Here is a 14,832-nt window from a genome sequence, read left to right on the forward strand (position 1 = left end):
CTCCAATTATGTGCATACCATTACAGCAAACCCATATTAAATGGTGCTAAAGTGAGCAAGAGACCAGAGAAAGAAAAAGTAGCACTTTGCTCTTAGATGTTACATGTACATTCTAGTCTTGAACTCAGACATTCCAAGAAGGAAGCCATTCCTCGAAATACCCCGCCATGTTTTTATTTCACAGAGCATCTAAACAAAATGTGCAGTTAAAAAAATTAAAGGAATGTATTTTTGGTGATTTACAATGTTTATAGATTCTCTTGCACAAAAACATTACATTAAATTGTTGAAGCTAAGCTTCTTTTAAAAATCTTAGTGCTTTATTTTGTAATCATTGGGTAAAATTATTTTTTCCCTTGAAAAAAAATACTCAAATAATTATGCTTTTCTGAGAAGGATGACCTTTGTGTATAGGATTATAATATTTGTAATAATTTACATTGACATTTATTTTTTAGTGAAACACTGATGCTGCAGAGAATATTAAAAGAAAAAGCAACAATCCCAGATAATCCCAAAATGCAGGGCAAAAAAACAAATAATTACTCTACAGCCCGTTTTATAACTTCAGCTTGACATAACCGCCTTTCAACAAAGTAAGAACTTATAGGTTATAACACAAATACATGAACTAAAAGTTTAATCCTGCATTTCCCATACAACGATGAAAATAGGGTGCTAGGACATGACAGTGATAGGACAAAACTTTGCATATTACAGAATCAAACCATGAATCTATAATGCAGTCCTGCTGATGATGTACACTGACTTTAATTACTGAACCTGGTGTCTAGAAAGGAAAATAAAAAAGTAAAAATGACTGATTGCAAATTCTAGTCCATTGTGATGAGTTAATTAAATCAAAAAGATTCACATTTGTCACACCAATTGGCAAGGAACGTGGAACATGAACAAATTAGTGCTGTTCATAAGTCACAAGACTTATGCAAACTTAACCACCTATGATGTAATATCCAACAGAGAAGCCATCAGTTTCTTTCAACCAATCTTTCTCATTGTTTGCCACTTTTAAATTCTGTTGCTCCATACACCACTCCCACATCATTTCCATGCCAGCTTGCAGTCCTCCTGTCAACACTGGTGAAAACTTATGGTAGCAGAAGCTGTTCCACCTTCATTTTCATTGATGATTTTTTTTTTTATAAAGTTAAAGAAATCAAACTTGGGATATGGGATGTGTAATCTGGCCCGGCAGTAGATAGTGATGAAAAGTGGCAAGAGTTATAGCGTGGGAGGTTTGAGACCATACTTCTTGGCCACCTCGGTCTGGGCATAAGCAGCATCACACAGGGAGTAGAGATGGGCCATCTCCATCTCTGACTTGGCCAAGTTAATGGCCTTGTTGAACATATCTATAGCCTTGTCCAGATTGCCTCTGTGGAGACAATAAAAACTTTCAGAAAAAAACACACTCCTGAAAATGTATTTCTCAAGCATATAAAAGTATTCAATAAAAATCAATATTTAAAATAGCAGGAAGCGGGTTAAAAGTGTTTTTTATGTGTACAGGGGAAGCAATGTAACATTTTGGCATTTACAAACCTTTGGACTTCAATGGTTCCCATCGTTTCATAAGCAAAATCACATTTGTTGTCAATTTCAATGGCTTTGCTAATAAGTTCAAGACCCATTTCAAGATCCTGTTTCCACTGAAGCTGCAACAGCCTGTTCCACAAGAAAAACACACAAATACAACTGATCAGATTTTTGTTTCTTAAAACTTTGATGCATTAACACACAACTCTTTAAAAACTAAAAGCATTAACTAACCCTTTGTGTACATATGTTGTAGCATTGTCAGGCTCTAGTTCAATACATTTGTCATACATGTCATCTGCTTTACCAAACTGCTGCTGGTCAGTTAGTGCCTACAACAAAAATAAAATATATATTTTATTGTATAGAATGTAAAAAAAATATATATGATGCAATGCATTCAATGTCAATAAATGTTGTTTTTTTTATAAAATCAACGTTACCAGTACCTGTGCATATAGAGCATAGCCCTCGGCACACTTTGGAAACTTCCTAATGACATCCTCAAATCCATCCATGGCTTTTTGAACCTGGGATGGGTTGTTTCCAGTGTAGGCCTGTCTGTACTATGAGAAATAATCAATTATATCCATGTTTACAATTAATAAATGCTAAAATTGCTCATATTAGGTTGTTTTAGTTGTCAATAGAGAGAGATCTCATCTAATAAGCAAATGTTTCACCTCATTTATAAGGCACATTTCTTTAAGAAACATTGATGAAGAAATAAACTGCTGAACAGTGCCAAAGTAAAAAGCACATGACGTGGTGAAGTGAAGCAAATTTCCCTCTTGCGCACACAACTGAACACTTTCCAGCAGATTATCATTCTGACATTTCATTCCCAAGCTTGTTTCTAACACCATTTCGAAAGAAATACAAATGAGGAGTAATTCACTAATGAATTTGCCAACTAACTCTTCACTAGAAGTTTTGTGTGAAATGAATGTGGTAGCTAGCCCATAGAGTTAGCCTAGTAGGTGGTGTTCTGGATTAGTGGGAGTGGCTTGCAGAGCTGTGCATTGTGGGAGTTGTTGACTTTCATACAAATGCGCCCTAAAGTCACTTTCTGTCTTTTCTTGGTCAAATAGGCGCCAAATTTAAAATTTCAGTTACATTTCGCCTACAAATATGACCCACTTTCAATAAAGATTAATGTTTCCATGGGGAAATGTCCCTTTAAATCTCATAGAAACACAGGCAAATTAAGTTTTGAGTTTGCTGTGGTTTTGCTTGAACAAGACGGTGATATTGCATCCACCCGTGCCTAAAGAAGCACCGGGAATTATACAGACGGATAAAACATGCTGTATCATCAATACTAAAATAAAGATGATTTGAGATAATTTCAGAATTTATTTATGGCTGCATATCACTTTAACAAGAAAATAATCTGGTACGAGTATGGTGTTTTTATATATATACATATATATAAACAGAAATATATTGCGCCTTCATTGTGCGTCAATACATTTATATGATAAACCAATTTTAAATGATACATTTGTTGGAGAGAACAATCCTGTTTTTTTTTAATCATCTGACAAAATCACCACATTTACATTGAAGCCTTACTGCTGCTGTTTTTCTCATCATGTCTTGTTGTTTTATGAGCTTTTTTATTTTAAATTTGAGTTTTATTGTATATCGCGTAGCCTAGTAGCGCAGACAATTCGGTGCAAATTCAGAAATTTGACAGCATACACTGTTACAGAGTTACTACAAAACACGTGCGCGTGGCGCAGGCATATACAGCACGATAGAGAGGGAGAGAATGCGCGCGCGTGTGTGTGTGTAACACTCATGCTAAATCAAATTTACTTGACCTTCAAGGGCGGGGCGGGTCGAGCCTAGGAGGGCGGGGCGCCCCACTTATATAATGGTAGGGGAAACACTGATTTTTTTTAAATAGTAGTAGCCTATATATTTAAATGTATGCCCCCTTGCTGTATGGCAATCTGACCCTTCTTCAGTGTGTGTACTAGAGTTTCAGGTTTTCAGACAGTTTTTGTGTTTCAGTGACACCATTCTGTGTTTCTGCAGCAGTGGCTCAGGACAAATGATCTCAAACTCAAAACTGGACAGCTGGCTTCATCGCCATGACACACTGGGAAAAAAATCCTTGCTTTGTACAAATGATCTCGCCTGGTGTGAATGGCTTGATAGGGATCTATTGCTTGTATTCATCACTTTCACTTTGTTTCATCATGTTCAGCGTGAAATGGCTTTAAAGGTACAAACAGACCCATCTGTTTGATACTCACCAATGCAAAGCACTTCTGGGCCTGGGCAAGAGCAGAGTCTGGTCGAAGTTTTATACATTCATCAAAATCTCCCACAGCCTCCTCTACCTGGTCCAATAGAATCTTTAACTGATAAAAGAAAAATCAGTTAAATTCGAACAAAATCAAATCAAGTAAAATTACTATAATTTAAACTGCATTCAGGGGTTATGTTTACAAACATCTTAAGGATAAAGAATAAACTACTAGGCATTAAAAGTGTTGTTTTCTATAAATTAAAACTCATTCGACAAATGTTTTGGTATGGGTCAAAATAATGGACGGCATTTGGAATTAGTCGTTTAAGTTTCTAAAATCAGACATTGACAACTAGCCATATGTTTAAAGCTTTGTCACTACCTGTCCCCTGTGGTGGTATACATCTGCATTACGGTGGTCTAATTCTGCAGCCATATCGAAGTCCTGCGTAGAAAGCTGGGGCTGCTGTTGCTGCATGTACATGCTTCCACGCTTAATAAGTGCATTGGCACGCAACTGAAACACAATCAAGCAACATGCATGACAAAAATATATACATATCCAAGGGATATACAGTTAAAGCTTATAAACTTTTTTTTTATTTTTAATGGCTCCATTACTTATTAAAGCTACACATGTAGTTATGATGATTACACTAGACATAGTTAGCAGCAAACTAATAGAAGATGGAGAGTAATATAGTTGACAATTGATGTCATTTCATTCTTGCCTTATTACAAATTCATAAAATTTCAGCTGCTAAAATGGCAGTAATGGCAGTTTTTCGCTTAACTCTTGGTATGGCAATTCAGGTTACCTTGACACTGGCATCATCCATGTTGATGACACGGTCAAGGTCAGGCTGGGCAGCTGTAGCATTGCCAATTAGCAGATAGAAGGTGGCTCTTAGCAGAAGTGCTTCAGCTGTGTACCTGCCTCCAGACTCTATCTCCTTTGTGCACTCACTGATGATCTTATCATAGTTCTCCTCCTCCATATACTGTTTAGCCTTAAGGTAGCCCGAGCTGAGAAAACAACGGTTTAATACTGTAACTGAATTTATTACTAATATTATTTACTTACATTTATTTAGATAGGAGATCATTTTGATCCAAACCCTCCAAATGTATTATTAAATACAGATAAACATCCAACCAATGACAAATTAAACATGACAAAGCCGCCGTACAAAAATTCACCTCACACACGGAGAGAGAGAGACAATGTATACAAACTTTTTAATAGGTGTCAAAAACTAATTTATAATGTCCTCTCACCTTCCTGTGACTTCTGCAGCTTCACCCTCTTTGTCTTTATCCTCATCCTTTTTCTCGCCCTTCTGTAGGGGCTGGGAGATGATGTCATCAGTAAAAGAGCTGAAATAGGACTTGATAAACTGAGGAGATGGCATAAGGGGCTCCCGGTTCTGAGAAAAGCCAGCACAAACGAAATAAAGTGAAAGGTGTATACATATGATTACCTTTTAAATTACAAAGATTAAGATTTGAATCTCTGTCCTACCTTGTATTTCTCTTTGGCCTTCTCTTTTCCCAATTGTTTCAGCACCTTGTCAGCCAGTAGCATGCTCTGCTGGTTCTGGAAAGCTTCCAGAATACATACTGCAGTCACATCTACAAAAAGCATAAATGTTACCTTTTGATTAAAACCTGTATTACCTGCCAAAATTAGATTAGCATGTTCACATTTTTTAGAGGAAAGGTTTTGGTAATTCCTTTAATTACAGAAAAATTTATAATTTTTATTTAGTAAAAAATATAGGAATTAATTTAATCATTTGATATCAGTCATTGTGATTAGTCTTAAAAACTGGATAAGTCTCCGGCAGGTATCACCAAATTGTTTGTGAACCTGTTATATTCAAATATATGATTCAAAACTGTACAGTAAATTTCAAATACCAAGAGTAAAAACATTAAACAGCAACAGAGAAGTAGGTTAATTCAAATAACAAATAACTAACCTTCTAGGCACTCCTTCTTGTTATCCAATTTTTCTAATGCTTTGGCTCGCCTAAAAAGTGCTTTCACATAGCGAGGATTCAGCTCCACTGCCTGAGAGCAGTCCTGTATGACCTCTGTCCATTTCATCTTAAAACACAAAAATTAACAAGGATCATTTAGTTGTTGTTGTTTTGTATTTGATATTATGAATTGTTATGTGATCTAGACAAACCTGTTGCTCAAAGGCTGCAGCTCTATTTTGATAAAAGGTGGACAGATCTCCCTTCTGTTCTTTGGGACACACGCTGATGGCTTCCGTGTAGCACTGGATAGCTTGGTCATATTTGCCAGCCTTGAAATACTTGTTGCCCTTATTCTTAGCAGACTGTGCTCTGTCAAGAGGACTCTGAAATGACAGACACAAAAAATAAACGGGTTTAGGTGTGCGGTTATCAGAAATTAATGCATACCCACGGAACATTTCTCAGCCATTCAGAATACAGCATTCAACAGACCCGTGGTATAATATATATGATATTGTACAATATATATAATATACACTACCAACTTAACATCTCTGTGTGAAGAGAGATTTCTGAAAAAGCATCCTAGCATCTTATCTGATCCAGTACAAAATTATAATACTACAAATACAAAGAACTCAACAACAGAGGAAGTGTATCCAAAAATACTTTATGTTAGTCACTGAAAACTACAAGGACAAACATACTACCTAACATACTACAGTAAGATTATTACAGCCCGACAGATTTATTGTTTTGCCAATATGAGCCTGTCGCAGATATATCTGTATCGGCGTATAAGCCGCAGATATGGAGCCGATGTGAAATTTTTTTTACACAACACAGAAATGTTTTTGAATGATGCAAGTACTTGTTTGATCAGCAGAGCGAGCTCCATTGTTTGCTACTGGAGAGACCCAGGTCACTCACTGTAGTGATACTAGCCAACCCTTTCAGTTCAGTGAGTGGGTCTCTTGTTCAGGCAGCAGCAGCCAAGCGGTGTCTTCACGACATTTTCCACCTGGTAATAAGCAGCGTTTTGGTCAATTGGATTATAAATGGACGTGAGAGACACATTCCCGTTTACACATGGTGTTTTTAATCTGTCTTGTTTGTCCACTAGCATGTTGTTCAAACGCAAGCGGGAAAAATGATGCGAGCAGGAGAAATAACGGGTTTAAACTGACGTGCAGTCATCCACTAATATTAAAGTATGTGAGAGTACAGCTGCTTGTGTTGTTACTCAAAAGGTTTTCTCAGATTTTTTAGCGCAAAATGAAAGAGGCGGAGAGCAGATGCTTAGTTTTATTCTATGTACAGCACTGTAGTATAATATACTGTAGTATGTGTGTGTACTATACTATAATATATACACATAAAGAATACCGGCCAACATATCGTTATCTGTTTTTCTTTTACTTCCTAATATCTATTTCAGCATCGGCCCCCTAAAATAAAAATAAAAAAACACTCGTATCAGTCGGGCTCTAAAGATTATCACCCAATACGAGGTCACTCATTAGCAAGCCTCACATTAGGAATGTTTACATGCAACTGCAACCAAATAATCTGTTTGTAATCGTATTGATGGCTCAATCGAATTGAAAAGCCTTCATATAAACAACCTTAATCCATATGTTTGGGGTCGATTGGATGCAAATTTCAGTCGTATTGAAAGGGGTGGTGTAGTCCAATATGTGATCCTATCAGCAGGAGAAAAGTATGTAAACGATCTCAATTGGATGCAAAAATACATTGTCCACATGCGCAGATCATTTGTGCTCAAGTCTTATATTTACGTCTCACATAATTCTCATCACAGAAACATGCAATAGCAAGGCAATGGCACCATGCATTATTAAGGTAATGGGCTCACGCACTGTACATTCTGGAGCGTTCATGTGTACTTTATTAACAATAGGCTACATAAAGCAACACTATAAAAAATACTTTGCTGCCTTAAAATTCTTTGTTAAATCAACTCAGATTTACAAGTCATGTCAACAGAGATGAGTTGTCAGAACTTATAAAATATAGTTGAGAAAGTCAACTTAATTTTTTAAGTTATAACAACTCACCTGTAGTTATAACAACTCATCTCTAGTCAAGATAAATAATAGTAAGTTGAAATGACTTGTAAATCCGAGTTGATACAACTAAAAATGTTAAGGCAGCAAAGTATTTTTTACATTGAATGAATAGCTTTGTGCAATTTTAAAAATTGTGTTTTCGTTGCCTATATCAGAAAACTTCTCAAGAAGAACTTTCTCCAACTCAACTTTGTACTTTTATCCAGACATAAAGCGTGAACTCGATGAGAGAAGCTGTGCGCTGGGTGGCATTGCCAAGTGCTCTGCCTTTTTCAAGTTCAGATTTGGGATACTGTATAAACTGTCTCCGGGGGTTCGGTTTTTTCTACGGGTCAAAGATGAAAAAAATTAATTCATTGGTTATTGGTATTTGAGCTGTAAATGTTCAGTGGGATGCTTTTGGGCGGTATTTGGGCATAGGGATTGGTTTTGATCCGTGAAACTGGCAACCCTGCTGTGCGCAGGGTGCATGTAAACTGTAATGCCGTGCCTTCAATCGGATTAAATTCAGTCGGATTGACAAAATGTTGTGCATGTAAACATATCCACTGTGAGTGGTTGAAAGTGAGTTCAAAGAAAAACTAAATATTGACTTTTTTCCTTTACAGAAATAGGGCTATTATTGATTTTATTTTAGACCAGGGTACCCAGGTTTGGTCCAAGAGCCGCAATCTTGCATAGTTTAGCTCCACCCTGATCAAACACACCAGAAAAATCTAATCTGAAAGCATAGGCAGCTGAATTGTTGCCTCACTGCCCAATCAGGCAATGACAAAGGCAGCTCCAAGAAGCGAATTTTTAAAATCAATTAAATATTCAACTTGAATTTATACAAATATGTACTCCAACCTTTTGTTTTGCTGCTATTTTATTTTTTCGAGCTTGATCATGCTCCTCCAATCCACCTCCTCATGCACGCACACGCATAGCATTGTGGGACATAGAAGGCAGTTGAAGGATATTTGGTAGTTTTTGTTGGGTATATTACTGTTCATATACTGTATTAATATTACACTTATATAAAATTATGATGACACCCAGTTAAACTGTTTTCTCAGCCAACTTTCGTTCTAATTTAATTAAAATTAAAAGTGCCCAGGTGCGATCTTGCCACTATGCCACGATTGTTCTTGCCACGATTATTATGAAAAACAACACAAGTGATAAAAACTAGGGCAGATTAAGACCAACAAACAGAGTACATTATTAAAGATTGGAGAATGTGTTTTGCTGTATTTCGTTCGCTTCCTAATTAAAAGAGTCCAGGTGTGAACTTCCCACTATCCCACGATTGTTCTCGACACGATTATTGTGAAAAACAACACAGTGATAAATAACTGGGGCAGATTAAGACTTCCAAGCAGAATAATTCATTTTAGATTAGGAGTCCAGCTGTACTTCGCTTTATTAATAATAAGTCAATTGTGTCAGACCGGGACCAATGAGAAGAGTGTACGTCATCTCAGATAAGAAGTGTTTGATCTTACTGTATAAAAATGGAATCAGATGTTGGGAGAGGGAAGATGATCTTTGAGCAGGTCTTTGAGGGGTTTGCTGATTGTCTCACTTTGTTGGCTCGAGCAAATAAAGTAATTTTTGTTTGGCACCAGGAACCTTTGTCTCCCGGGTATTTTTCTAATGAAGATTCAAGCTAAGACTTTTTTCCACTTCAGATACATCTATGTTGCCTTAAAAATTCAATCAGATGAAGGTATCTCAGGAGACACAAAGTAATACAAACACTGGATTCGGACGTGCTTGATGCCTTCCTGTCTTGAAACGCAGCCTCCAAAGGCAGCATTTCATAGCTTTTGGACACAGCCACCATCTTAGTATTAAAGCGTATTGAAGCGTACGCTCCGTTTGCTTTGCACTGCTTATCAACAGCTTCTGTATATCCGATTCATAAATAATCATGTGATTGACACTTTGTGCCGAGAAGCGCATCCTCCACAAACAATATAAACTATGGACATTGTAAACAATCCCTTTTTGGATTAAGTGCATAAAGCAGTTTAAAAGCTTTCTCTATAACCTTATAAACAATTTTGTATTTCCTGGGTGCAAGATATATTATAAAAACTGTAAAAGCACAGTCATCAGTGCTCTCTCTAACTTATTAAACCAAATCATACATTTTAGGTCTGTATGCACTATGCAGTGCCACTGTTGTTACTTTTCTCATATAATCTAATGGACCTGAAGAGAAATGTGACATGTGATAATGAGAGTCCAATGCTTTCATCTGAGATGTTTTGATCTTGAGGGTACACCTGCAGCAGATGATATTTGGTTTAAGTTACTACTTAACAATATTACAAACATTGAATTGCGAGTTTAAAGTTATTTACTACTTTTGATTACAGTTTTAAGCTTGTGAGTGACCAAAGCTGTCATCATATTTTATTTTACATTTTTGGTGTTTTATTATATGCATATCTTCAATGACATCAAATTATTTTAAGCCAGGTTAAAGGTATATATTCTGTAATGTTATTTCTTGCTGATTAAATCCTTGTTTGATCTCAAGTCATTTCTATTCTGTATTATGTTCGATTTATAATCTTTAATGCATTCAACAGGTGTACATATTGTGCTTTGCATCTCTTTTTCTATAGACGTGCACTTAAAGCAGTTTTTGCTTTACGTTCGACTAACGTCAAAGATTTTAACTTAAATGCAACCCGCGACACTGTCAATACGTGATAAACAAATATGAAGTAAATGTAAGAGGTAAAGGACTAACAATTAACAAACGAAACTGACAAGATGTCACACTGCCTTTGCACCAGTTTTACTGCTTCTTCGCCCCATACACAGCGCAAGATTTTCTGTAGAAATACTACACTACACAGCACTAGATTGTCATTAAAGATTGGCAAACATTGGATAAAAAATATCAACATATATGTTTCTTTTTAAAGGGTTATATCAGCCCCAAAATACCTGACATTCACACCAAGGTTCCTGAGCACACGTATGATTTCGAAGCTCGTTAGCTAAATGGCTAATGCACCAAGCTAGGTGTCCTTGAATGAGTATGTGGTAGACTAGGTGTGTTTAAGAAACATTCATGAATATAAATAAGAGATTTCAAATAAATACACGCGCTGCATTAGGAAAAAAGAAAGTATGCTTTTATAATTTGGCGCATTAAGTTACCATGTTCTCAAGCTCTGGGTTGCTGGCACCGTGCTGGCCCTGAACTGGGCTAGCGCTGCCTTCGGGAGTTTTCCTTTCCCCATTCCTTTTCCCTTGTTTCTCTTTGCCACGGCTTCGGTTCCAGAGGTACACCGCTCCAACGCCGAGGACGATTGGGGTCCCTACTAAAAGTGCCAGCTGCCAGCGGGGGAGCCCACTCCCGGACTGAGGCTCTACAGGCTTCGACGCAGCCATCATCCAGCACCACGCAGCAAAAGCACCAAGGCAGCACACCAGCAAACTCACACACAAGCGCCGTGAGCATGCGCACGCAACCACGCGCCTCCTACTTTACAGAAGAACCTCGGGAGGTCATACTCCGAAAAGGTATATGGGATACTGGAGGACTATGTAGTCATAATATTTTCATATTACCAAATGGATTTGACATCCCTACTGAAAAATCCAGACAAGACCAGCAAGCTGGTGACCTGGTTTTAGCTGGTCTTTCAGCTTGGTTTTAGCTGGTTTTGCTGGTGTAGCAAGCTGGTTTATCTGTGTTTTCACTCCATAGAGAAGTAATTAAGTTTTTTGAGGAAAACACTCCAGGATTTTTCTCAATTTATTAAACTTTATTGGACCCCAACAGTTTACAGTTTAAATGCAGTTTAAAATTGCAATGATCCCAAACATATATAAAATATTAATTAAATTATGCCAGTTTGTTTAGATTTAACCCATGTTTTTTTAACAGAAAAACATTTAGTTAACAATTATTATTATTATTATTATTATTAGACCCTGGGATGGGTCCAATATAATATGATAATATTGGTAGCAACATTGATTTTTTTATGCTTTTTTTAACAGGGTCAGATTTTATAAAAACCTCACACTTGTGATCCTAAAGAGGGATAGTTCACTTTAAAATGAATATTCTGGCTAAAACAAGGCTAAATTTGGGCTGCCAGTGAAAGTCTAATAGACGTCTAACCATAGCCCAAAAATACACACACCTGTTGACTTTGCTTATACATGGTGGAATATCATACATTTTCAAGTTATTTTGGCAAAAATGGCATGTAATCAAATTCAAGGTTATTTAGAGTAGAAGTCGGTTACTCATAGCCAGAGTATATTAGGTCTATAGTTAGCAGAGAATTGTACATAATCATTTGCATGGGTGTACCAAAGCATTTGCAACTTGTTCAATTTAATGAGAATCTGCTTTTTTGATGTGCACAAGTGACACAATTATGCGAGAATTGAAAAAGTAGTTTTAAGGATTTCAATTCTGATCTGAGAAATGTACCAAAGCGACTGAGAAAAACTGTAAAACAAGCAAAAAAATAATAATAATAATAATCTGCCAATTGAATCATTTTTTTTTCTTGAATTAAGTGTTTATGAAATAAGTATTTCAAGAAAATGTTTCTTAATTTCATTGGCAGATTTTTTTTGCTGGTTTTAAGCACTAATTTACTTAAAATGTATATTTTTTTGTTTAAAAACTAGACTTATTTTCCTAGGTCATTTTGCTCATCAAGAAAATACATCTTAAAGAATTTTTAGATATTTGTACTGAAAACAAGACAAAAATACTAACCTTACTGAAAAATCCAGCTAAGACCAGCATAAGCTGATAGGCTGGTTTTAGCTTGTTTGAGGTGGCAGTAGCTGGTTTAAGCTGGTCCTCCCAGTCTGGCAAAGCTGGTCAAGCTGGTGGGTCAGCTGGTCTTCCAACCTGGCCAGCTAAGTTCAGCTAGACCAGTTCAAAAAGTGATCAAAGCACAGCTAGACCAGCTTGCTACGCCAGCAAAACCAGCTAAAACCAAGCTGGGAGACCATCTAAAATCAGCCCACCAGCTTATGCTGGTCTTAGCTAAGGTTTTTAGTAGGGTAAGAAATAATTTTTTGCAGTGTAATGACTATGTAGGTAAAACAAATTAAAACATTTAACTGACCAGTCAAACATTAAATAGTCTCAAACCAAACTAATTTCTCTCATTATATTGTAGTCCAACATATGAGTTTTGTAGCAATAGTATAGTTTATAAGTGTAAGAGAAAATAAATATCCTGTAGTGAAACATTTTCTTAAAATAGGCTCTGCACACATGGCCCCGTGACTTTTTTTAATTTGCTGTTTTATAAGGTGGGTAACAGCGCCATCTACTGCATATATATCTTGCTGGCGGGGAAGCGTTATGCCTCTTACAGTTTTTCTCAATTGCTAAAACACTAAAACCCATTGGCTGAACAAAGTTCTCAGTTGCCTGAACTCATTTATCTAATTGTGTGGACTTTTTAGCAAAACTTTAAACACATACACATTCTCAAAACACAATCTGCACTCAAATGCACACAGTGGCGTGTTTACCCACCACGCAAACCACGCAATTGCGTAGGGCCTCGCGGGCTTGGGGGGCCCCCTACTGGCCACAAAGGGGTTCGAAAGTATGTTACGTTTGTTCAGTCCAAAATAGGCACGGATAAAGCACGCGCGAGCGAGAGATGTTGCAAGTATGCAAGCAGAATAATATATGCGCGCATCCTCGCGAGGGCACATATAGTATGGAAGCCGAACTCATCAAAAGAAGGACGAAACTGCGCCACTCGAGTCATCTGCGCTGCGCGAACCAATTATATGCGTGGCTATGGCGTTTAATCAGACCCAAAAGTCGCGCACACAAAAACCACGCGCGAGCGAGAGATACGAGCGCGCAGAACAATATTCGCGCGTGGACAAGCGTCCTCGCGAGCGCGCAGATGAGCGAACTCTACGGGACAGCGCACCTCTGCACAGCGCGCACAAAAAGCAGCCACACAAGTGCTGGAATTTGCGCTCGCTCGACTCTCTCTGCTCTCGTAACTGCACAATATTCACTCGATGATCAAGTTTACTTTAAAGACTTTGGGCTTCACACTTGTGATTGGTGGTTTGGTTTGATCAGTGACACGCATCTTTTGTTCCACGCTCGTACAGGTATAAACATGATAAAGACACCACGCAGGGGTTTAAATCATGTCTAAAACACATAAATCATATTCTGTATCTCATCATTGTCATTAAAATCTCATCTTTAGTGTATTTCTAGTCTATATGCTTGTTGTATCTCACAGTAAGTTTGTTTTTACAATATGAACATGAGAGTTATGATTCCCATCCATAAATGCAAGCAATAACCAACTTACAATATTGTTTGCTGGTGTTTGTTAGTTCAGTTTGTTAGATCAGTCTGAATCATAATCTAATGCTTCCTCTTTTTCCTCATTTAGTTTTTTTAGTAAGATGTCAGACACTGAAGTTGCAGTATTAATTACATTGTTTTAAATACATCCTATAAGACATTTGCAAGCAAAAGATATATCTGAGAGGGGAGCGAAACTTTTTTTAAACCAAGAATTTTTGTCATACCAAACTGTAACAATTTAGTGTTATTTTAAGCAGTGTAAAACAAAATAAACCTGGTTTATACATATATCTCACTTAATTCTATTGTTACCCTTTTTTGCTTTCAGGCTCGTAATACTTGGCTCGTGACAGGTAACTTGCGTCTAGAGATCCGGGCTAACAGAGCCGGAGTATAACAAAAATATTTAAATAAACAAAACAAAGTGAAACTTATCCGTCGGTTGGTTGCAGAAGTGAACTCGGGCTTTATTACTCACAGTTGTACACATTTACAGTCTGAATAGGCACTTTGCTTGCTAGCAACTGGGACCTAGCTTGCAGCATTATCATTTTTTTATTTTCCCTCCTACGGAGCGCCGAAAAGGGCACTTCGTCACACAAATGC

The 14,832-nt window shown here is 37.2% G+C and overlaps 1 protein-coding gene across 1 annotated transcript; it reads right to left on the minus strand.

The window, feature by feature from the left end:
* Positions 1 to 158: 158 nt before the first annotated feature.
* Positions 159 to 11,354, minus strand: tomm70a (translocase of outer mitochondrial membrane 70 homolog A (S. cerevisiae)). Its single transcript, XM_065264511.2, has 12 exons — positions 11,055 to 11,354; positions 6,012 to 6,185; positions 5,800 to 5,926; positions 5,340 to 5,449; positions 5,096 to 5,244; positions 4,636 to 4,843; positions 4,200 to 4,334; positions 3,822 to 3,929; positions 2,007 to 2,123; positions 1,792 to 1,889; positions 1,564 to 1,686; positions 159 to 1,396 (listed from the first exon to the last, which is right to left on the minus strand). Exons 1-12 carry the CDS (start codon positions 11,289 to 11,291, stop codon positions 1,243 to 1,245), a joined length of 1,740 nt encoding a protein of 579 aa, XP_065120583.2. The 5' UTR covers positions 11,292 to 11,354; the 3' UTR covers positions 159 to 1,242.
* Positions 11,355 to 14,832: the final 3,478 nt, after the last annotated feature.

This window comes from Paramisgurnus dabryanus, chromosome 7 (assembly GCF_030506205.2).
Source record: "Paramisgurnus dabryanus chromosome 7, PD_genome_1.1, whole genome shotgun sequence".
Lineage (NCBI taxonomy): Eukaryota > Metazoa > Chordata > Actinopteri > Cypriniformes > Cobitidae > Paramisgurnus > Paramisgurnus dabryanus.